The sequence below is a fragment of the Cynocephalus volans genome, chromosome 13, assembly GCF_027409185.1.
Source record: "Cynocephalus volans isolate mCynVol1 chromosome 13, mCynVol1.pri, whole genome shotgun sequence".
Taxonomy (NCBI): Eukaryota; Metazoa; Chordata; class Mammalia; order Dermoptera; family Cynocephalidae; genus Cynocephalus; species Cynocephalus volans.
In genome coordinates this window covers 109,372,028-109,394,677 of record NC_084472.1, presented here as the reverse complement: position 1 = coordinate 109,394,677, position 22,650 = coordinate 109,372,028, and the positions used below count along the sequence as shown (strand labels likewise).

At 39.6% G+C, this 22,650-nt stretch overlaps 1 protein-coding gene across 3 annotated transcripts in view; it reads right to left on the bottom strand.

The window, feature by feature from the left end:
* The window catches only part of ASH2L (ASH2 like, histone lysine methyltransferase complex subunit), a 31,647-nt gene extending 9,274 nt beyond the window's left edge, over positions 1-22,373 (bottom strand). For 2 of the 3 annotated variants that reach the window (XM_063076570.1, XM_063076569.1), the window contains exons 1-13: positions 22,143-22,373; positions 21,431-21,497; positions 21,166-21,311; positions 18,396-18,484; positions 18,028-18,122; positions 13,931-14,026; positions 13,236-13,331; positions 12,273-12,348; positions 11,492-11,509; positions 9,905-9,998; positions 8,887-9,104; positions 2,078-2,245; positions 1,574-1,767 (exon numbers count right to left, since the gene is read on the bottom strand). In XM_063076570.1, the coding sequence (XP_062932640.1) occupies positions 1,574-1,767; positions 2,078-2,245; positions 8,887-9,104; positions 9,905-9,998; positions 11,492-11,509; positions 12,273-12,348; positions 13,236-13,331; positions 13,931-14,026; positions 18,028-18,122; positions 18,396-18,484; positions 21,166-21,311; positions 21,431-21,497; positions 22,143-22,330 (1,545 nt within the window). In that variant the 5' untranslated portion in view covers positions 22,331-22,373. The remainder of the gene's footprint in view (positions 1-1,573; positions 1,768-2,077; positions 2,246-8,886; positions 9,105-9,904; positions 9,999-11,491; positions 11,510-12,272; positions 12,349-13,235; positions 13,332-13,930; positions 14,027-18,027; positions 18,123-18,395; positions 18,485-21,165; positions 21,312-21,430; positions 21,498-22,142) is intronic. The other variant, XM_063076571.1, reaches the window with a different exon arrangement.
* Between the last annotated feature and the right edge of the window lie 277 nt (positions 22,374-22,650).

The following is a 22,650-nucleotide window of genomic DNA, read 5'->3' as shown; positions in this document are numbered from 1 at the left end:
ATAAGGGAAAAATAGTGTATTTTCCAGACAGACAAAAACTGCAGGAGTTCACCACCACATGACCAGCCCTACAAGAAATCCTCAAGGGAGTCCTGCATCTGGACTCTGAAAAATGAGAATCACAATCACGAATACACAAGAAAGAATAACACCAACTAATAGAACAAAAATGTAAATGAGAAAGAGAAAGAAACTAAATCTCATCACCACAAAAAGCTATAATGACAATGAAATAATGTCCCCGCTTTTTTCTGACTTTAGCAATTTCAGTTTTTTTTCTTGGTCAGTCTAGATAAAGGTTTGCAAATTTCATTGATATTTTTATAGAATCAACTTTTGGTTTTGTTGATTTTCTCTATTGTTTTTTAATTCCTTATTGCATATATTTCATTGTAAACTTTGTTATTTCCTACTTATATCTGCTTTGTTTTAGTTTGCTCTTCTTCTTTTTCTATGTTCCTAAAGCAGAAGTTTACATTAATGATTTGAGATTTTTCTATTCTTAATAAAGGTGTTTACAAGTGTAAATTTTCCTCTAAGCACTGCATGAGCTCTGCATCCTATAAATTTTGATATGTTGCACTTTGATTTTTATCTCAAAGTACTCTCTAATTTCCCTGTGATTTTCCATTGTTTATTTAGGAGAGTGTTGTTTAATTTCCACACATTTGTGAATTCTCTAAATTTCCTTAGACTTGTTTAGTGGTCAAAAATTAAACAAACAAGCAAAAAACAGCGATATATCATTTTGATGGTATGCACCCTTGATGTTTTGAAAATGGCATTTTATCTCTGTGGTCTTTCTCTAAAAATTCATGACTTCAGTGTAATCATGAAGAAAAATATCAAATAAATTCCAATAGGGAGGCATCCTACAAAATACTTGAAAAGTACTGCTCAAAACTGTTAAGATCACTTAAATCAAGGAAAGTCTAAGAAAGTGTCACAGCCAAGAACCTACAGAGGCCTGACATGTGGTATTCTATATGGCTTCCTAGAACAAAAAAAGACTTTAGGTGAAAACTAAGGAAATGTGAATACACCATGGACTTTAGTTAATAATAATGTCTTGATATTGGTTCATCAATTGTTAACAAATGTACCATTGTAATGTAAGATGTGCATTAAGGAAACCTGGGCACTAGGGTATATATGAGAATTCTGTATTATCTTCTCAATTTTTCTGTAAGTCAAACTATCCTAATAGTAAAGTCTATTTAAAAAAAACAAGGTTGAATTAGAATTAGATGCTAATGACATACATCCTGAAGTACTCAGCAGGGAAGGGTACTGATGTCAGCCATTTTCTCTGTAGTGCGTTAAAAAAAGGTGATGGACGTGTGGAAGAATGAATGAATGACATGTAAATGGTGCAATCCACGTGCTGAGTACTTCAGCACTGACTCAAATTCTTTCGGTTTTGTCGTTATCTCTAAAAATTTTCATTACAAAATGTTGGAAAAAAAGGTGAGCTGTGGGTCTGCATCGCAGGAGAACACACGGGCCACAACTGTAGGCACTGGCCGCTGCACGTCCTCAAAGCCAGGAATCCCTCGGGGGGAGCCAAACTCACCTTATCTTTGTAAGTGTCAGGCAGTGACTTGGCTGTCTCTGTGTCTTCAGGAAGATTTATATAAAATCCCAGGATGTCTCCCTGTCCGTAGCCAGAAGAGTAGTGTTTGCCAATGGATTGGTGGAACTTGGTTCCCTTTTTGCTCCGCCAAGAATAACTAAATTTATCATAACCTAAGGGAGCTTGAAGGTTACCTGTCCCAATGAAAAGATATACAGGAAGTCAGAGGAGTACAAGTAAACTCTGGTTTGCTGAAGGAAAAAGTTATACTCCTTTTTAAAAAATATTTTTTGTCAATTTTATAAAATTGCTTACAAACTACTTCTCACAAGAATTGTACAAATGTTCCAGGAACTGTAAATCAGCTAAACCCTCAGGAACTGAATTTTATGCCCATAGTCTGATAAACCCAATGGTCTTGAAGCTTTAGCCAGATGGTCTACGTCTCTCCACCTGCTGTGTTTACCTAAGGGCTGGGACCTTACCTAAGGGCTGGGACCTTACCTAAGGGCTGGGACCAACCCAGTCTTGCAGCAGTGTCTGGCGGCATCTCATCCACAGTGATTTCAAAGTACCAGGCACCCTTCCGTACCCCATGAGAGGCCCGCACCATAGAGTAGCCCTTCTCTCCAACCACAGTCAGCCGGTCATCGGAGATCTTTAACTGGGGAGCTGCAGTGATAGAGATGAAAACAGGCCTGCAAATTATTTGAAGTTCTTGGGGACAATTGCCACAAAAATACAACTCCCTTAACACCCCAGTAGAACAAAGTAAAAAAATAAGAACTTTCTTGTTAGGTGTTTAAAATAATAGTTCAGGAGTTTAAAAATCTCAACAGAAGATACCAACAAAGGAGAGAGGAAGAAAAAGAAAGCAAGCTGTTAGGTAATCTAGTTTTTATTAAATGTGATTATAATAAAGATGACTGGTTGAAATTAATTATACTGCATGTTCCCTAAAATGTAACAAACCAATTGTAATGTGTTTGGATCCAGATTTGAACAAACCATCCTTTAAAAAGATTTAACTATTTGAAAACAATTTCAGCCCATAAAAAACTTTTTTTTTTTTTTTTTGTCTTTTTCGTGACCGGCACTCAGCCAGTGAGTGCACTGGCCAGTCCTATATAGGATCCGAACCTGCGGCAGGAGCGACACCGCGCTCCCAGCGCCGCACTCTCCCGAGTGCGCCACGGGCTCGGCCCTTAAAAAACTTAACTAATGTACAGATCATCTTCAAATTAAGCCAATTATCCAAATAATACCCATTTTCCCATCCAGGATCTAGTCTAAGATCCCACATTTTTTTTAGTTGTCATGTCTCCTTAGTCTCCTCCAATCTAGAACAGATTCCCAACCTTTCATGGCCTTGACACTTTGAAGAGTATAGGTAACTTTAGTTTGTAGAACATCCCTCAATTAGGTTTGTCTGGTGTTTGCTCATGTTTAGGTCCAGGTTATTATTATTTTTTTAAGTCAGGAACCCTAGTGAACTAACTCCATGTCCTCAGAGCACCCTATCAGAGGCACGTGACGCTGGCACAGTTTGGTCACTTGGCTGTGGTGGTGCCTGCCAGGTTTCTCCCCTGTGAAACTACTATTTTCCCTTTGTAATTAGTAAGTACCTTGTGGGAGTAAAAAGATATTTGAGACAATCAAGGAAATCTGACTACGAACTGAATTCAGATGACAGCAAGTAATAACTATTCCTTTAAGTATGATAACAAATTATTGTTATAAAAGAAAATATCCATATTTTTTAGAGATTCATATTTTTTAAGAGTACATAGGATAAGATTTATTTTTTTAAAAATTCAGAAAAAAGAGAGAAAGAAATAAAGGAACAGATAAAACAAATGTGGCAAAACCTTGGTAACTGTTAAAATTTGTATGGAAATTATATGGGTATTCACTGTAACTCATCTCTCTACCTTGTGTGTGGTTTGAATCTTACTTTACTACAAGGGCTTTATGTGAAATAAGAGGACAATCTAAATAACTGAAAGGGTTACTCTGACCTGAATATGAAGGAAAAAATTACAAAAGGTGAGAGTGTATTTCCAGGCTCTGCAGCTTGATTTTATTAGTGTACAAACATTTCCAACCTAATTAAGCCTTAACTAAGGAAAAAGCATTTTAAATAGTGTTTACAACACTCTGGAGTTGTCTGAATTCTATTGGAGGAAGCACAGAATTTCAGTTAGCTAGCTTTTATGAAGGCCTTTATGATTTACCAAGTACTTTCACTGATAGGTAAGTAGCTAGATGACAGACAAGACACACTCATGACCACCAGCTCCCCTGTGCACACGGAGAAGCACATCATGTGGCCGCTCAAGCTGACACTGAACATCAGTGGCAGAGCTTCACTGAAACCCCAGCCCCACACTCTTCCTGTTACACAATACCTTTTATTAGGCAAATAGACCTTAAATTAAATGCATGTTGTTAAACAGAACTTCCTTAGGTATTGGCAAATTCTACCTTCTTGAATACAAATACAACTTCTTTCCTCTTCCTAAGCAATTCAGTCCCAAAGCCATTAGGTGGGGCTGAACAAGGCAAATGTCCATGATGAAACAGGGTATCGAAGAGCTCACCTCCTCACAAACACCTTATAATTACAAAGGGAAAAAGAGTGACTTAACGGGGGATAAGCCAGGCAAACACCACCCTAAAGTGATCGAAGAGAGTATCGCCAGTATGGGACAAATTGCCATCTCTGCACCACCTGACAGGAAGTGATGAGGACACAACATCACACCTATGATATTCCTTTCAAAGATGTATAACTTGAATTAAATCATGAGGAACTAAACGAACCTAAACTGAGGGATGTTCTATAAAATAACTGGCTTGTAATTTGCAAAAGCATCAAGGTCCTGAAAGCCTAGGAAAGATGGAGAAACTGTTGCAGATTGAAGACAATTTATGAGACATGATGACTAAATGCAGCAAATGATTCTCACCTGGGTCCTTTCCTATACAGGACATTACTGGATGAACTGGAGAAACTTGAATAGGATCTGAGGATTAGACGGCAGTAATTAGATGCTAATTTCCAGATTCTGACAGGTATATATGGTTCTTTAAGAATGTGAGAGTTTAATAAAAATATCCACAAATTCTTTGACACTCTTCCTTTCATGAACCAGAACCTAATTTCCCTCCACCTGAGTGTGGGCTGGAGTTACTGACACATTTCTGATAAATAAAGTTTAAAGTGTCTGTCTGACTTCAGAGAACAGGTCATAAAAAGCAATGGAATCTCCCTGGTCTCTCTTGGATCACCTACTTTGAGGAAAGTTAGCTGCTATAGATAAGGATAAATAAGCATCCCATGGAGAGGCCCACATGGTGAGGGACTGAGGGCGTCCTGTCAAAAGCCACATGAGTGAGCCACCTTGGAAACAGATCCTCCAGCTTCTGTCAATCATCAGAGATGGTGACCCTGGCCAAACACTTGACTGCAACCTCATGAAATTTCCTGAGCCAGACAACAAAGCTAAACCACTCCTAGATTCCTGACCTGAAAAAACTGTGGGAGACAATAAACACTTGCAGTTTCACACTGCTATGGTGACTTGTGATACAGCAGTACATAACTTACACAAGGAGAATGTCCTTGTTTGTAAGAAATACACACTAAAGTTCTCAAAGATGACATGGCATTATTACTCTCAAATGGTTCAGAAGTTCTGTATTTCTCTTAACTTTTTTGAAAGTCAGATTATCTCACAATTAAAAGTTTAAAAGATAATATAGATTTATCATTAATTTTTTTTTTTTTTTTAAAGATGACTGGTAAGGGGATCTTAACCCTTCGCTTGGTGTTGTCAGGACCACGCTCAGCCGGTGAGCTAACCGGCCATCCCTATATGGGATCCAAACCCGCAGCCTTGGTGTTATCAGCACCGCACTCTCCCGAGTGAGCCACGGGCCAGCCCTTATCATTAATTTTTATTAAGCTTACAGCAGGCTATGCTAACGTAAGGAGTTCTAACAAGTGACTGTTAATGGCTAGTATTCCTTCTCACTTTGTTTCCTCCAGAGTAACAGTTATTAAGTGTAGTGGAACAAACAAGGCTCATTTCTTAATCCCTGAAGTCACGTATTTGGCCCTTCCCTACTATTAAAAAGTAAGCCTTCACTAACAGGAGTCAAACTGATCCACATTTAATGGATATTACACCCCAGGTTATTCACTCTTGCTTTGTTTGTGGCTGCAAAATACTGGAAACAACCCAAACGCCCATACACAGCGTGGTTAAATAAACTCTGGTTCATTGACGTGACAGAGTACCATGAAGCTATTAACAAAAACAAAAATTAGGATGGTCTCTTAGAGCTGGTATGGAATAACAGCACGGAACAAAATGCAAAAGACTATAGTATGCTGCCCTTCCTGTATGAAAAAAGGACATAAACAAATATATGTGGTTAGAGCACAGCCTTGTAACACCAAGGTCAAGGGACTGGTTCCCCATACCAGCCAGCTGGCAAAAAAAGAGTATATGTATGTATCTGCTCACTTGAGAAAGACAGACGGGAAGGATAAACTAGGGGCAGGTGGTAAAGTGGTGGGATAAGGAGGCTATGAAGATGGGGTAGAGGAATGAGGACGGAGAGGCACTTTTTGAGTAAACCTTTTTGTACAACTCTGACTCTCGGAACTGGAGTAATGTTTCACATACTCCCCCCAAACACACACCTACCCACATACACGTGCACTCAAGATGTGGGAGAATACAACATGGCATCGCCACTGACAAATGCACCTAACTGAACATAACCACACTGAAGGGGGGGGGAGGAAAGAACTCATCTAAGTCAACATTATCTTGACTGGATACTACAAAACTAAAGACAAAAAAAGCTGTAGTCAAGTCAGTAAATGTTGCTCGCAGGGGTTAGCAATGCTGAAACTACTTTATGTGCATATTGTTTGTTTTTGTTGTGTTTTCCTTGGCAGCTGGCAGGTACAGGGCCGGTACTCTGGACCTTGGTGTTATCAGCACCACGCTCTAACCAACTGAGCTAACTGGCCAGCCCTTTTTGTGCATATTAGAGATGAACAAATAAGCAAATATATTGTAGATAATTATCTATAATTATCTATGTAATTAGTCAGGTTTCCCACCGCTGGAGAAAGAAGTTACAAATAAGGGAAGGGGAAAGACTGGAATGGTTCCTCCACTGGTGTTTGACGGGAATCCCAGGAAACAGTGTAAATCCCATGTAGCCCCATGTGCGGGTTAGTATACATACATACAATTCCTACGTCTGGCCACTGAGGGAATTCCAGAAGCAATGACACCCAGTAATGGTAAGCATACTTGAAACTGGGGGACAGACCCCTGATTTCCCCTAGCTTCTCTTCTGACCCCCGTTAAAACAGGCCTCAGCTGGAGGAAGGGGGAGATAGCAGAAGAAAAACTGCTTGACCAAGATGGATGGGCTACATTTCTAGGAGTAGCAATAAAATTCAGTTAACAATAAGAGTAAAGTTAATTAAATGTGTATTTCCTTAAACTGAGATGTGTGTTCCTTGACAGGATGGCTTAAGACAATATTTGTGACTCCAGTCTCAAGCTGTCTTGCAGGTCACCATCAACCTGCTTTAAAGTACTTATACCCCAGACTCGAAGGAGCCAGGGAGGTATCAGTCAAGACACCAGGGATAATTATGCTGACTTTGGCCCAAACCAATCAGATTCCCACATGACTCCCGAGGAACCCCACTTATGATTCTGCTCTACAAATACTTCTAATTTTGAACTATTGAGGAGTTCGAGATCTTTAAGCTCTTTTAGCTGCCTTGATCTCCTGTGGCCACTCAAATAAACACTGTTCTTTATCATGCAAACTTTGGTGTGTGAGACTGCTTAGGTATTTGACACATCAGAGGACAAACCCCCTTCCTGGTTCAGTAACATACTTATCACTTAGATCTTAATTTCTAAACTCCATTCTCCAATCAGAGGAACAAAGTATCCATGAAGAAGTAGCTGATACTAGGCCTGGGCTGTGAAAAATACAAGATTAGCCAGGGAGGTGATGGATATGCAAATTATCCTGATTTGATCATTACACATCACACACATGAATCAAAATATCAGAGGCTGGCCTGTTAGCTCAGTGATTAGAGCGCGGTGCTGATAACACCAAGGTCAAGGGTTCATATCCCCACATAGGCCAGCTGCCAAAAAAAAAAAAAAAAAAAAGATTAGCCAGAAACATCTTGTAATGCCAGAAAGAAAGCACTTAAAAAAAAAAAAAAACGGGGGCTTATTAAAAGAACGTAAGAACCAACTTGAAGAAACTCCTAATGGCCAGAGACGGAGTAATTTGAACAACAAAATAATTAAAGTATTGGATTTTGCCCCATAGAATAAAATAAATATCTATGAGTCCATACTGATATAAATAAACACCATGATAATAGTTGTTACAGACAAGATCTGCTCTTGGATGATAAAATTAGTGGGCAAAACTTTATACAGAAACAGGATATTTGCACAGTCTCAAAGTATTTTCCCTAAGGTATTTATTGACTACAAAAAAAAGAAAGACAATAACTTTACAGAGAAAGCCAGCAGAACCACCTAAGCCAAATGATCACGGTCAATATAACCAATAAGATGACATCATGAACCCCATGAGATGATTCAATGAGAAGGAATCAGATCTGAGTTACTCTTCTCCACACTGCATAACCTCCATCTAATCACTAGAAAACATGAGACAAATTCTCTGAGGAACATTTGACAAAATAACCAATCAATACTCTTAAAAAGTATCATGGTCATGAAGACAAGCAAAGCCCGAGAGACTGCTAAAAATGTTAGAGATTGCAACAGACTAAGGAGAAATAATTAAGTGCAACACGAGATCCCAGAAAAAAGACATTAGTGGAAAAACTGATGAAATTTAAATAAGGTCTTTAGCTTCATTAATAGTACTTACCAATATTAATTTCCTAGTTTTCAAAACTGTACCATGGTTGTGTAAGAGGTTCCCATTAGGACAAGCTCGATGAGAAAACTATTATTTTTGCAACTTTACTTAAGCTTAAAATTATTTCAAAATAGAAAGTTTTAAAAAACTATATAAACGTTATTTAAAATGACTAGAGCTTATAGGAAGAGAGAGAGAAGTAAACTATTTTGCACATTCTGGCTGAGTTTAGCTAGAGATGATGGATGGGGTGGTGGTAATAGACTGAGACGTCTATATAATTCTAGGTTGGCCAAGGCTGATGACAGCAATTCTGAGCAACCCTGGGTCCACATGATCATTAATACCTTACATACCTCGATCGTGTAGGGCTAACAAAACTCTTTCGTACAAGCAGGCTCTGTAGAGGTCTCCGGGAATAGGTTTTCCTGCCCAGCAGTCAAGTTCAAGCTTCTCAGGATCAGGGGCGTGGGGATCAGGCTCAGCTAGAATATACCGATAGCCATCTTTGTTAAACGGGTGTTCCAAAGGGTAGCCATGAGGGGGAAGGCGCTGAGCAGAAAACAAAGGGTCACTGCAGAAAGGAAAAAATGACATCAAGAAACTAAAACCCCCTCTAGCTCGACTGCATTCAATTCTGTAACAAAGACCTCTGATTTATTAGATTTCAGCTGGAACACATGTAACTTCACAACAAATACTTTTCAATACTCAAACAGATCATCCTGCCCTCTGCAGGCAAAGCAGGAAAATGAAAAGTATTAGCTTTATTTGGCAAAGTGGTTTTGGCTAAATTACTTGTAGTCTGTAGGGACCTTTCCGGTGGTCTTAAAGCATGAATTGATGTCTACAAAACTGAGTCAGTATGTCATAGGGGAGGAAGGAATGAGGGTGACTCAGGGTCATTTCCATTAGTACGTTTATTATTATAAATCAATAAATAGAAGCTCAGAGACATGAGCACTTACTATCTGTTGTCAGCCTAAATAAGAAGTGACCTGGACTTCATCACCTCAGTATTAGACACCGGGAAGGGCAGAGGCACGAGCGGGGAGAAGTAAAGGGGCTAACACTCGTATTGCTTTCAGTCCCTCTCCCCATCTACCCCTCCTCAAGATGACTTAACAAAACTTTACTCCCTAGGCTCATAACCAGAGGATACTGCCCTGGGGTCCGTTTCTGTAGTAACGAGGTCATAAAATAGGACACCTAACCTGGGGTTATCTTACCCCCCAAACTTTGAAAAGAATGAACAGGCTTTTTAGCCTCAGACGCTTCAGCTACTTAAGAATAGGGCTCTTTTTCCCTCTAGCGGACTTTGCTAGTGCCAAATAACACTCAAATGGCGATGGGTGGGGTGGGTGTTCTCCCCACCTCCGGGCCTTCTTGGTGGTCCCTGTGGTCCCTCCATCCTGCTGTTTGCGCTTAGCTCCTCTTCCTTTTCCGCTGCTTCCGGCTGCAATTCCCCCTTTGAAGAGAAGGCAGATCACTTTCAATGAGGTGCAATGGAAGCACCTGTGGACACTGAAGTTCCGCGGGGCCTACCACAGCCGTGAGCATTTGTGTAACAGCACAGGAGGAGCCTTCCCAGAAGCATAGTGGACTTCTCCCTGGTTCTGAATGAATCCGCTGTCTGCCAACCCAGAACACTGGGTTCTGGCAGTGAGCTCAAATGAATCTAGCAGTAGTAATACCTGTTACATTTTCAACCTTCCTTTCTTACTGAACTGCAACTATGAGTACACTTTCTGAGGATGTGACACAAATGCATTTTCACGTCACACTGTGGGTGTCAGATTCCAAACACCCACAGCTAAAAAGAGTGAAAACAACTGCATGGATACAGTTTTTTTCCATCCAAATCAACACAAACATCCATAAAGAGAGAATTTCCTCACTGCAAGTCGGCATTCTCTTGCTTGAACTGTGCGATAAATTCTATAAACATAACAGAGGCACAGTATCTGCTAAAGCACTTAACTTGAATATCCAGCAAGACAAATACATCAAACAAGGAAAACAGAAACAGAAGTACTAAAAAGGTGTTTCTCTCCAGTGCTGCCAGATACCCATTGTGGTTGTACATGACAAAAGAAAGAAAGAAGACTAAATTCAGTAGGCAATTTTTAGTTCCATACCCATTCATCAATAAAACATTTATTAAGATTATGCCAAGGCATAAAATTCAGGTTAGACTAATTTGGCTTGTGGAATTAAGAGCAAATAATATCATCAGACAATTCACATACTTTATACAAAAAACTGTAGCTACATATTAAGGCCACAAGGAACATTACCTTGAGTACTTATGAAATAGCTACTTTGAAATTTTTGTCCAGTTCTATCATTCCCCTTAATTAGTTTTTTTCCTCCTTTCCAGAAAACGTCACTCAACTGCAGAAAAACACCTTTTTATAAACAACTGCATGGAGTACTATATCTTAATTTGGGGCAAGCTTGGAAATTATCAGCAGTTCTGCTGAAATAAAAAGAATCAAGATATTGAGGGTAGGTCATATTCTGCACATACAGGACCAGGTTTATGCAGAATTTCCTTTTACAAACATGTCAGATGTTATTCCTATTTCTCATAAAAGGTTTAACATTAAATTGTTGCAATGTCATATCTCTAATTTGAGTTACCATAATCAAGAAATTATTACATTTTTGTCATTTAAATAATCAATTATTTTAAGAGAGAAGTTTTACACCCATCTTGAACAGAAAAAACAATAATAAGGGGACTGCTGGCCATGTTAGGCAGAATATGACAACATACAAGCTTTTAATTACTAACATTTAACTGGAACTACTATTTCATATTAAGTGCTATTGCCACCATTTTCACAATGCTTTGAAATTATTTAGTTTTAGCTTCTACCACAACTCAGCAAAAAGCATTTTCCAAACCACAAAATACTTAAGTCTGAGAGGCTGAAAGAAGACAGAGGAGGAATTCACCTCCAAAAGTGGCTCCACCTGTAAGAACAGAAGTGGCAACCATGTACTTGTCAAATTTTAACAATTAAAGGGAAAAACACGGTGCAACAAAGATAAACAACACACTTAGCTATTTCCAACCCATCTAATATTATTAGAATATTAATAAGAGTGAAAATGACTAGATATTTAAGATGTTACCATTCCAAAAGACAAGTTAATGATGCCACAAGTCAAATGAATAGCTAGCTACCTCCCAGCTGTCCTAACTCTCATTAGATTATCATTAGTGATGAAAGGTATTCCCCTTAGATGGGTTAACAGAAAAACATGCTGCAGTGGGCGATCAATACAGAAATGCTGTCATATGAGTAAGTTGAAGTTTCAGGACAAGAAAGATGGGCACAGAAGTTTATTAAACAACACATGAATTATGGAAAAAGAGTGCAGAGCAACTGAATCTTTTTTTTTTTCCCAACTGAATCTTTCTAAGTTGAGTGTTAGTTATGATATAGATGGGGAGTCTAACTCTAAACACAGGAAATCCGACCTTAAAATTGTACCTTGTTTTATGCTAAATCTGTCTCACTCAAGATCAAACTGTGTTGTAAAGTGACAAAAAAGCTCTCCTCCATTACCATCCGCCAAATCATTGGCTAGCTCCCAAAAATGGAGTTTTAAACTTTAAAGCATCTTAGTAAACATCCAGGTTAAGGGTCAACTCAATGAAATGTCTAATTCTAGGCACAATCGGATTTGACAGCTTAAAATTTTTTCTGCGATGAGACATTTAACCACTTACCATTTAGATTCCCACTGGTAGACACGGCACTGCTTTGTTTTTGGTTGTCATAAGCGGGACCAATGTTACTAAGATCCTGGAAGGAAAAATATCCAATTAAAAAGGAGTCTACATAAGCAAGCCCACCTTGCAATGCTCTAAAAAATAGGAGAAATTCTAACAGAATGGGAGCTGAAACTGACAATCCTAAAGTCTGAAACTTGCAGGGGTTCCACACTTGGGCTCTTCAGAGATCAGCAAGCATCCCTGCAAGCATGTGTGAGGCATGCCAAGTGTTAGGGATCAGAGTGGTTTGAGAATGGTGACGGAGGGCGATTGACCAATCAACCAGGGGTGGAGGTAGCGGAGGTTGCATGGCAATCTGGAGTGCTCAAGCCCCATTTACTCAGCTCCGCGTGGGAACTCAGGCCTAGTGGGGTCAGATCTCATTCACAAGGGACAGAAATCTGAATTTCTAGGTGAAATCTCTATTTTCAAAGCTAACGAATCAAATCTTTTAAGGCACAGCTGAAAGACGGCCTTCTGAGTTGACAAATGTGACCCCTACCATTTAACAGGAAGGAATCTTTCTATTATGCCAGATATGCAACACAAATTCTCCTCCACAACAAGTTTTTCTTCACAACAAAAAACGTTTTTAAGAGCAAAATTTGAGATGGTAAGAAGATAAGACATAATTTGGAATGCCATTTTTATGTGTTACAAGTAAGGAAACTAAAGTTAAAAAAAAAAAAAAATGGTTTGCACAAAGTCGTAACAGTTTGGGGAAGAGCCAGAACACTAGTGTCCTGTTCAGACGAGTGTTCTTTCCACCTGTTTCAATGACCATTTATGTGGAGTCCACCATGTTCTGGGCACTAATGGCAATGTGTTATGTGGCAAACACACAAATGTAAACAAGCCTGATTCCCTATCCCCAAACAGCTTAAAATCAAAAAAGGAATATAAGGCATATTAATGTACCTGGTCCAAAAGTCCAAATTTGGGGTAATCTTCTTCTGGGTCTTTACTCCCAGGATCAGGGTGTTCCTTTACCAAAAATACATCTCTTTCTTTACTCTAAAAGGAAACAGCATTTTAGCATTAATGGAAATTAATACTTAGAAGTAAAGAATAGATGATCAACAACCAACTCTAAAACTCAATTCCTAGGTATAGTCTCCAAAAAGTATTGTTTTTCACTCTGATTAGAAAATTAATACATGACCATCAAAAAAGTCACACAACAGAGAAACTCTTTCAAAACCTTCCATCCCATACAGATAAGCACTATTAACAACTTGCTGCTGACATCTCCCTAGATGCTTTCTTTAAGGACAATAACATCTAGAACAAGGTTTTTGGCTTTTTTATCAAGGAAAAAATGGTCTCAAATTTCAATATAAAATTATACTTGCATAAATGCAGTGGACAAGGTTTCAGTGCATAAAACTACCAGGAGTGCAGGTGGTGGTCAATTAAGACACAACTATTGATTTTTTGCATGTGAAAACTATTAAGATTTACAATTAGTTATATCTCACTCAAAGATTTAATATTAAGTTGTTCTCAGTTCCTCAGTCATCACATTATTTCACAGTAAGACTAAATAGAACATAATTCTTACAAAGAACACAGGTTTTCAAAATGTCAAGTCTAAACAGTTTTAGTCTACTTACCATTGTTTTAACAATGTTATTTGGCCAAGTCATTTTCCCAGGTCTCTGTCTGGTTGTCATGCACTCCCAGTATTTATCAATAAATGGTATAATATCCTAATTTTAAAAATAAAAAAACATTAAGACTTTTACAGTTATGCCCACAAAGGTAAACAGCAGCATTTCCAAAGACCATGTAGAATCATGAGAAAAATCCATGTTTAATCTTTCAATCATTGAATATTTAACTGCACGTGAATAATATAGATTATGGGGATTTAAAACAAATTTATACAAATCTTAGCCACACAGGCTTACAATCCAGTTGGAGGAAAAAGCTCTGTCACATTCCCTTGGTTGTCAACTAGAAAATGACTCCCAAATTATTCTCTCCTGAGCTCCTGTTTCTGCCTGCTTGAGACATCCCCATCTGGATATCCTACCAGCACCTCAAACTTCCTGTGACTAAAATGGAACTCTGTATCTTACTTCATTGATCTGCTTTACAGATTTCTATTCTTGCTCTTAATACTCAGAATCACTGGCTGCCCAGAAGCATAAGCTAGACACCAGAGTCACCCTTGATTCTTCTCTCACAACCTTCATATCTAAACAGCAACCAAATGAATATTAACATTTCAGAAATTTCACACCAATCAGACCTCCTTTGCATCACCAATGCCTTGATTGTGGCCCCCATCAGCTCTTGCTTGTGTGAATGAAACAATGTCTGACCTTGATCTTCTGGCATCAAAATTTTCCCCATTTTAGATGATCTTCCAAAGTCTACCAACACCAGAATTAGTTCCATGAAAACTAAATCTTTACTAAAAGGAACCAGGATTAAATCAGGGAAAGTACAAGGGAAGCCTGGAACATTTTGTTGTTCCAGAAAGAAAGAAAGACAGAATTCAAAAACTGATGGAGACATATCAAAAACTTTCAGGAGTCATCCTGATAGCACTATATTGGTCGAATCTGGGACAATCTGAGTATCAGAAATACATCGATTTTTAAAAATCCATGAATCCAGTGATATTTAAAGAAGAAAAAGGATAAGGAAAAGCTCTTTACGAAAGAATTGCAACCAATAAATATATTGCTCTACAACCACCTCTCTATTAACTGATTCAGGCTAGGATAATCGATGGTGGCTGTCATCTAATAATCACAAAGATAAAAAGGTCCCTTTATAATGGAGAAATGTGGTAGATACCTCCTTCTTAACCACCTAGTCAAATTTAGGATCACCAATAATAAAACAAACCAATAACTTATACCTCATGATGTGATACATGGAAACACGAGGGTACTTCAAAAAGTTCACAGAAAAATAGAATTAAAAGATAACGCAAATCTTTCCATGAACTTTTTGAAGCACCTCCATATAAACTATATATTACTCTTGCCAAAAATGCTTCACCTGAACCTAATCATGAGGAAACAATCAGATAAATACAAACTGAGGAATATCATGACAAACTGTCTAGACTCTTCAAAATTTTAAATGTCAGAGCAGACCAAAAAAAGTAAAATAAATAAATAAAGGAATTGTTGCAGATTAGAGACAAAAGAGTCATTACAATTAAATGTAATGTGTGATCCTGATCAGATCCTGGATGGAGAAAAAAGCTATGAAAGGTATTATTAAGACAATAATAATGTGAACGAACATATGAATGTAAACTCTATATTAGATAGTATTATTGCCTTGACATTAAATTTTTTGAGTATGATCACCATACTGTAGTTGTAAGACAGAACATCAAGTGAAGCATAATACCTGCAATTTAGTCTCATACAGCTTAGGAGGAAAATATAGATATAGGGAGATAAAGCAAAAGCAGCAAATATTAACAACTGGCAAATCTAGGTAAAAAAATAAATGGAAGTTCATTGTACTAATTTTTCTGTAGGCTTGAAAATTCTTAAAATAATAATTTGGCAAAAACTAAACTAAGAAGAAAAAACCCAAGTGTAATCACACTTCCCTTTTAAAATACTTTTAATATAGGGGAAAAAAAAGTGGGGGGGACCCTCTGCTGACTGTTCCAGCTTATAAGATTAAGGACAAATTTCTGTTTAGCAGACAACAACCGTGTCAATCTGATACAGACAGTATCAGTCTCATGACACGTTCTACTCCAGTGTTTTTCAAACTGTAGGTCACAATCAATTTGTATGTCATAAAATCAATTTCATAGGTCAAAACTATCATTGACCAGAATATAAAATATCAAAGCACAGAAGGAAAAGTCAGAGAGTAAGCAGTGTTTTGTGAAACTTTTGTTTCAGTTTTAAATGAAAGTGGGCTGGTATAAATGTATACTAGGTCACAACATAAACTCCATTATTTTAAAAATTTACTTATTTTTCATATTTCTTACCATGAATCACAGTTGGAAAGATTCATGGATGGGCTAATCACCTATGAGGGGTCTACAAAAAGTTCACAGAAAATGCGTTTTATGAAAAAACTATGCCTGGATTTCAAAATTTTTTTGCACCAAAAATAAACTTGTAGTAACTTGTTACATGTCTGAACAGGATCTAGTTTGAAGCACTAAGAAAGATAAGACATCAGTTTGAAAAGAGCCCCTATCAGAACAACACAAATTCTGCTAAAATTGAAGCAAGAACAAACATCACATTGATGGTTAAGCTTGGGTGGAAGAATGGAGAAATCATTGCTGCTTTATGAAAAGTTTATGGGTCAATGCCCCAAAGAAATCAGCAGTTTACAAAAGGATAACTCCTTTTAAGAAGAGACGAAACAATGTCGAAGATGAAGACCACAGTGGCAGGCCATCCACATAATTTGCAAGGAAAAAGTTGATGTTGTTCATGCCCTAATTGAAGAGAACCAATGATGAACAGCCAATATCTGACATTTCAACTGGTTCAGCTTGCACAATTCTGGCTGAAAGATTACAGTTAAGCAAACTTTCTATTCGATGGGTGCCAAAACTGTTGCACCCAGATCAGCTGCAGACAAGAGCAGAGCTTTCAATGGAAATTTTAAACAACTGGCATCAAGACCTGAAGCATTTCTTCAAAGAACTGTAAGGGGAGATGAAGCATGGCTTTTACCAATAGGATCCCGAAGACAAAGCACAGTCAAAGCCATGGGTACTAAGAGGTGGAAAGTGGTCCAGTCAAAGCAAAAGTGGGCCTGTCAAAGAGCAGAGGTCATGGCAAGTTTTTCAGGATGTTCAAGCCACTTTGCTTGTCGACTTTCTGGAGGGCCAAATGATGATAACATCTGCTTATTAGGAGAGTGTTTGGAGAAAGTTAGCCAAAGCTTAGCAGAAAAATGCCTGGGAAAGCTTCACCAGAGAGCCCTTCTTCACCATGACAATGCTCCTGCCCATTCCTCGCATCATACAAGGGCAATTTTGCGAGAATTTTGATGGTAAACCATCAGGCATCCACCTTACAGTCCAGATTGGCTCCTTCTGACTTCTTTTTGTTTCCTAATCTGAAAAAGTCTTTAAAGGGCACCAATTTTTCTTCAGTTATTAGTGTAGAAAAGATTGTATTGACATGGTTAAATTCTCAGGACCCTCAGTTCAGAAAGAATGGACTAAACAGCTGATATCACAACTTACAAACGTGTCTTGAACTTGATCAGCTTATGTTGAGAAATAAAGTTTATATTTTTTACTTTTATCTTTTTAATTCCATTTTCCCATGAAGTTTTTGAAGTCCCCTTGTAGTTCTAAGTCCTGACTTTAGTCATGTGGTTTTCCAGTTTAACAATAGTGATAATTCCTTTTGACAATAAAAGGAAACTGACCCCTTTCCCCTTGACAAAGTCTGTGAGAGGAATCTATAAAAATAGCTAAACTGAGAAAGTTCACCTCATAATTGATTACTGTGGGACAGAGAGTTGTTTGCTTCTATAAAGCCAATGAAAATTAAGAATTCATACTACTAATAGCTAAGCCAAGGGACACATACTAGGAAATTGGTAAATCACATGAACTAAGAACAACATTAGCACTGAATTCACAGTTATGTATTCATACAAATTGGAGAGCGAGTACTTGTGTTAAAGAGTGTATTTAGATCCACCAGATTCTTTGGCATAATTCCAACCACATCAATCTCATCTCTACCTTATCTTTGGAGAACATGGTTTTCGGATGTTCATCCTGTGTTCGGGACTGCCACGTTAGGTTGGCCAAAGCACTAAGGCACATTTCCTTCAAGTCTATCAAAAACAGAAAGGAAGAAAAAGTTGTCTATAATACTATATCTCTATCACCAAGGGAATATTCAACAAGATGGCCCAGATGGCCCAAGCAGCTTTAGAAAGTGAAGTCGTCATTTGATCTGAAGTAGGCAACAGCAATTATTCAGAACTAAATCCCAATTTAACTTCTACTACCTACTAGGCAAGGGTCTCTTGATTCTGGTAAGCCCAGATCCCTTTTCTTTTCCAGTGGGCACAATCATTTAAAAATACTCCAGAGTTTGTTCTTACTTGCTTGCTTCCGGAGGAAATAGGTATTCCCACTATGATGGCATACATTGCAATGAAAACTGTAGTTGGTCATGAAAGGTAGACAGGATCTGCACAACAGCCAAATCATACAAATTAGTGAACTTCTGAACACATATGTCTTTATGAGACATAAATCAACAGTAATCCTTTCCCCTCAGTGAAAGTTAGACAAACCTATTAATATATTAACACACCCTTAACATGTAAAAAGGTCATCAAAACCAAAACAGGGCTCGTATTTTTACAAATACCTAGATTTTTCTGTCACAAAAAGTTAATAAGACATTATCCACCATAACGGACAATTCAGCATCTGGAAGGTTCTCATTGGCACCTTGTCTAGGTTAGTTTCTTTTCTGAGCACCTAAAGAGTATGCCAGGCCAGCTGCAAAAGACAAAGTAGTCTAAGATATACATTTCTTTAAGGTGCCAATTAACATTGTTGGAAAGGGCAGACAAAATGTATGAAAAGGTGAATTAAAAATGTGAATGTTCAAATGACCCAAGTAGTCACTTCAAATTTAGAAGTTAGGGAGGACTTTTCAAAGATACAAGTTATGAACTGGATTGGGAAAGATGAGTGGGAAATATGAGTGAACTATGTGTAGAGATGAAAAAACACAAGCAGGTGGCAAACAGGTGTAAGCACGTTTGTCTAAGACAGGATTCGTCAGGGCTTGAAAGGTAGGAAACAGGTGGAATTGAAAGGTAGGAAGCCAGGTGGGATTGAATTTTTTCTTTGGGTAATGGGAACTCCTTGAAGGGGAAGTCCTGTGGTTTTAACTGATAAATTTAATGACAGGATGGGTCTGAAGGAGGAAGAGTTTAGAAAAAAGTGAATATATATATAGAAGGTTTTTGTAGAAGTCTCAGCAGAAGGTAAAAAAAGCCTGGCCTAGAGTGATATTAATAAAAATGGGAAGGACAAGCAGGTGTACAGGAAGAAAAAAGTTGGTAAAGTTTGGAGGGGCGCAGGAGGTGAGAGGAGTTCTAACCTCTAAGACTGGCTATATCATAAAGAGAAAACCTTGTAAGAGGTGAGCTTCAGGCAGGAGAATACCTGCCTGTTTAAAGGCAGAGAGGAAGAAGCCAGTGGAGGGGGGAAATTGAATATGGAAGAAAGGGAGGACATAACAGAGGAACTGACACATTTGAGAGGGAAGCGTGGTGATGACTGTGCTGGGTAGCGGGGAAAGCACGGGGAGAGCTCGGGGGAAAGCACGGGGAGAGCTCGGTCTTGGAAAGGAGAAATTAACAGAACAAAAGACCTTTAGTATAAACAGCTTAAGTTAGAAAAGAAATAAAAATAAAGGCAGGTTTATTTTGCACTCTACTGAAATGAGATCAGGGTTTCCTCAAAGGTTAGGTTCCCGAGCATGTGCTGTCTACCACCTATCACCACCACTCAAGGCATTAAGAAACATTCTTAAGAATGTTAAGACTAAGTTCCCTCACCTTCTCTTCTCTCTAGAACCCCTTCTTTTAAACAGCCTATTGTGATAAACTCAGTTGTAGAAGACAAAGCCTTCTAAAGATAGGTAGGTATACGGTTATTTTAATTAGAATACAATCAGGTGTACAGAGCAGCCATTTTCCTACCTGATAGCTCACATTGTTTATCTCAATTGTAAAAGATAATCCATCCCACCTAGCTGGGCTTCAGGTACGAACTTCTCAAATTCAAGTACAAACTGTGGTTTGATTTTTCCCTGGATTCCTCCCAATCACCTCTCTAATAAATTTCTTTTCCTAGGCTCTGTCTATCCAAACAAATTCTTGGCCAAAGTGGTCCAATTTCACACCACTCTAAGTGATCAGCCTTGCTTTTAAGCTAGAGTGTTTTTCCTACAGATCTCTCTATCAAGATCCATTCTTTCTTCCTGATCCTTCAGTATTTTTTTCTTTTTAGAACACTCTATCCTAGGTCACCAGTCACATGTTAATTGGTACATTAGCATTTCTAAAACTCACTTTAACTTTTTAACTGGAAAGCATACAATAAATTACAAAGGAAGGTATTTCTTCACTACTCCATCCAAGGGGGCTAATTTCCCAATTAATGCAGCCTTATTTTGAGATAGTCTCATTTAAATTTTTTAGTATAATATGGACCATAAAGAACATTAAAGAGAGCCAGCAGTAGGGTTATTCCAACAGACAATGAGTCAGTAATGCTCACCTGCTAGCTGTTGACCAAATTCCTAGAATAAGGAAAGAAGCCTTTCATTCTCAGTCATAATATGATTTTGATTCATTAGAAGCAGTATATGTTTGGAAATAGGTTTTACTGAGGAGAGAACACAGGATACCTAAAGGAGTGAGTCAGAAGCAATGAGAAAGGAAAAAGAGGGCTCAGGCATGAAGAGCACTGTCATCTCAAATTTCTGACAAGCTTTGTCCACCATATACAACAATTCTCTCTGAAAAATCCAAAACACCCATTACAAGGTTCAAATGATATTGTCTCAAATTTATTTGTACAATGATTTGTAACAGCACAGTTTTGTCTTCCAACCAGGTTGCAAATTCAAAGCAGGGACAATACTCACCATTGTACCTATGAGGGCTGTGCCCTCAGTTAGCAGAAAACATGCTAAGGGAATTAAAACAATTCCTGATTCAAGACCGTACTCACTGAACGGGGGTTAGGAGACACAGGAAATACTATGTATGTATTTTGCCTACAAACTAACTATTCAACCGTTTCCCTATTCAAAGCGATTCTCACAAGACTATGAAAAGTACTCACGAGGTATCTATGCCAAAGGTGTCCGCTGTGAACCATTTTGTACATATCCCACATTGCAGCTCTACCTCTCCCAACTGCCGGCCACTCTCTTCATCCACGGAGCCCGCCTGAGTATCCATCACCTCTGAAGTATCCCCAGCACCTTCCTGTGTCCACAGAACAATTAGAAAACCCAATTAGTTGACTTGAATGTATTTTTGATTAGCTTAAAAATTTAAAAACAAACACTGTTTTGCTTTGCAAACATCCAAAAAGAAATACTTACTAGTGTATCTTTTCCATTAGAGGATTCTGACTCCACACCACCACTCACATCAACCAAGTTTGCATCCCTGTAACAGAATGAAAGCACTCAAGTAAGAATTTTCAAGGAACAAACCTTAAAATGCCTATTCCCAAAGAAGATGACCAAAATACAGCTGAACTTCACACTCCTGCAGCTCTTTGGGCTGAGCCTGTTTCTCAGATGCCCAGGGTTACTGTCAAGGTATTAGGATAGTGTGGCCAGGACAGACGCAGGCCCACGCGGCGTGCACAGAGAAGCCTAATCGGCCCTAACACACAGGTCCGTCCACATGGGTTGGAGCTGGTCCTGGGAGAGGGTCACGGAGACTCAGGTCTCCCACTCTGTTGGCAGAGGGACCGTTACGTCTTCCAGTCTGGCACGGCAAAGTGGTTTCTTTGTGGGATACCTGAGGGGCTCCTGACAGAGAAGTGAGCTCCCAGCCCGCCGCCCGTGTGCAAGGCCGGAGACCGGACCAGAACCCCGCTCTCAACCGGCGTGCAAGGGGCGTGGCCTGGGACCCAGCTCAGAGGGGGCGGGCCCAGCGGCGCGCGCGATTACCGTCGCCGAGGGGCAGGGCAAGCCGCCCGCCGCAGGTTCGCAGGGGGCGGGCAGGAGGGCCCCCGGGAGCCGCGGGATCCTGAGGGGGCCGGGCTCCCTTCCCGTGTCCTCCTCCGGCCGCAGGACGTCTTACCCGCTCTCAGCCTCTCCGGAACTGGGCTCAGTTGCCGGAGCAGAAGGTGTCCCCTCTCCGGCCGGAGTGGCTGCTGCCGCTGCCACCGGCTTCGTCTCCCCGTCTTCTGCCGCTGTTGCACTTGCGGCCGCTCCTGGGCCGGGTCCGGCACCCGCTCCCGGGCCGGGTCCGGTTCCCGCCGCCGCCATCACTGCCGCCTCCCAGACTTCTCGCGAGAATGCTATCTCCGTCTCGCGCGATTCGCTGCCGGGTACTGTAATCTTCAAACGGTAAAGGCCTTTGGTGGGCCCACCGCCTGCCTGAGGCATACGCGCGCCAGGCCCGCTTTAAGGCCGGGCCGGGCAGGCGGAGGCGGGCCAGGAGGCTGGGTTATTAGCTGGGTTCCTCTAGGACTTAATTCACGTCAGGGATGAGCGCTGGGCACTCCGTGGCTGAGAAGCGACCACCGCGCTGACGAGGCGCCTGAAGCGCTGGCTGCGCACGGACGTGGCGCGCCGCGTTGTCATCG